General features: G+C 44.0%; 1 protein-coding gene across 1 annotated transcript in view; it reads right to left on the reverse strand.

Moving 5' to 3' along the window:
* The window catches only part of LOC119592244 (titin-like), a gene marked incomplete at its 5' end in the record, with an annotated part of 41,989 nt that overhangs the window by 23,380 nt on the left and 16,311 nt on the right, over window positions 1-2,298 (reverse strand). Inside the window, 2 exon segments of the mRNA XM_037941079.1 lie at window positions 21-346; window positions 884-1,090. Coding sequence (XP_037797007.1) covers window positions 21-346; window positions 884-1,090 — 533 coding nt within the window.

The raw sequence follows: 2,298 nt of genomic DNA on the forward strand, positions 1-2,298 counted from the left end.
GTCAATCTAAGGACACGAACCTGCTGCCGAAGTACTCCGGTGGCGGGCTGACGGCGTCGTAGATCACCGGCTCCCCATCGTTGCCGGGGATGGCGTGGGTGAAGCCATTAGTGGGCGTCGTGGTCACGTCCTCAGCCAGGCGGTCCACGAAGCCTTCGTCCGAGTCGTGGCTGGCCGGGGACGAGGCGCCCTTCTCACGCACCACCGCGTTCTTGAGGCAGCCCTCGCGCCGCAGCTCCTCCTCCTTCTGCTGCTGGGCGCGGATCTCGGCCTCGATCACGTTCTCCTGCGACGGGGGCTTCTTGGCCACTGTCTCGACGATGCGGGCAGGGCGGCCGGTCTTCTGCTGGAGGGAGGGGGAGGATTAGTCGCTCGTGTCTTTCATAACGACGCTAATGGCACCCAGGTTATTTACTTCTTGTACAAACTTGTACCGGTTTGTGCTAGAACTACGAATGTATTTTCCCTGAATAATATTCAGACCATTGCTATGGGAAGTTATTATTTACACGTATTGGTATTCCTTCAAAAGATGCCTCGATTGGTGGCATTTTATTTCTGGTATAGGCTCCCCGTCCAATATAATACTGATTTAACAAAATCTAATTTCAAATGATATCTGCAATAATTTTACAATAAAATTAGAATGTGAAAGAGATGATAACTAGCAAGAGCACTGGTACACAGAGAAAAAATGAAAATTACTCCAAATATACTCAAAACTTTATTCAAATTGCAATTTGCTATATAAAAAAAAATCAAACCATAGTCAAACACTGTTCAAACATTTTAAAAATTCTGCACAAAACCAACTTAAAAATTGCTCAAAACATACTCAAACATTTTCAAAACATACCCAACAATTTGCACCAAATCAACTCACCTTCGGACCAGCCTCGGACACCCCATACACGTACTGCTTGGCGGGGCGCTCCTCCTCTCTCTCCGGGGGGGCGCCCTTGAGCTTAGCCGGAGCCTCCAGGGACGGCGGGTTGGACTCCTCCGACTCTGCAGGGGAGTTGTCGAACTGCGGCGGCGGGGCAGGGATGAATTCTAGGGGCGGCGTCACCGTGCAGGGAGATTCCTCCTCCTGAGGGAGTAAGCAGAAGTGTAAGTATATTGAAGCGATATTCTGAATTCATGAGACGCCTAGATTCTTTTTCCTCCTGGCGAAGGTTGGGGGGTGGGGGGTCATTAAGTAAAAGATAATTCTAGATTCATAGGACGTCTAGATTTTTTTTTCCTGGCGGGCCGGTAGAGACCAGTAAGTAAATGATATTTTTGATTTCATATGGGGCCTAAATTCTCTTTTCTCCTGACGGGGCGGGAGAAATAAACAAACAAAGGCAATTACTAAATGAATGTCATTTCCTCATTTTCCTGCCGAAGGAGAAATAAATTACATATCAATACGATTCTAAATTCTGACGGAGAAAAGGAAGGAAAAGGCAGTTGAACTTCCTGGTACTTCCCTTTCCTCCGTGAAGGTTAAAAGACAAAATAATCGAATGCCAATAAGATCCCGATTTTACATACAAGCCACAGAATCCACAAGCTGCATAAACACATACACCCTGCCATTTCTCCCTTACTTAGACACCTGACTTTCCACAGGCAATCAAACCTTTTTATCATTATTTTCTAACTGGGGAGACGATCCAACACTCTACATTCTCCTCCCGATTACGCTGTGGCATGATACCCTTTCGAGATCGAGATGAAATGACCTTGGAGTTTCGTGCAACGTCGTAATATTTCTTATCCGAGTTGAGATGACCTCTCTTCCACGAACATTCTGTTATCATTCCGACGTATCTCCTACACTTCAAGTATCGTATCTCAAGGTACTTCATGGAAATGACTCGCTCCGCAAAATCCTAAATAATAAAATGTTCAAAACTCATGCTTTGACTCATACTAAGTTTTAATTAAAAATTATCTCTAATCTTTATAATCATCTCCTTTATGTTGCAACTTCAGATACCTGTCTCTTTCCCTTAAAAGGTCTAAATATCTTTCTTATCTTCGCTAATAAAATAAATTCTCACTAAGTGCTTAATTTCCTCTCGCTATCTTATCCTCACCCTCAATTTTTGAAGAATAAGCTATCCTCCCCCCTTATATTGAGTGTCATCCATTTTTTTTATTATTCGTCTCTTGCATTCTCATTTTTTCCCATTCATACACTTCATCCTATCTTTTATCTTTAATCTTTCTCAACTCATTCTTAGCCGTTTTTCTGCTCTACTCACTTTGCTTCGAACTCACCCTGGCGATCACCTAAATCCTGTTATTATG

Source organism: Penaeus monodon, chromosome 29 (genome assembly GCF_015228065.2).
Source record: "Penaeus monodon isolate SGIC_2016 chromosome 29, NSTDA_Pmon_1, whole genome shotgun sequence".
NCBI classification, from domain to species: Eukaryota; Metazoa; Arthropoda; class Malacostraca; order Decapoda; family Penaeidae; genus Penaeus; species Penaeus monodon.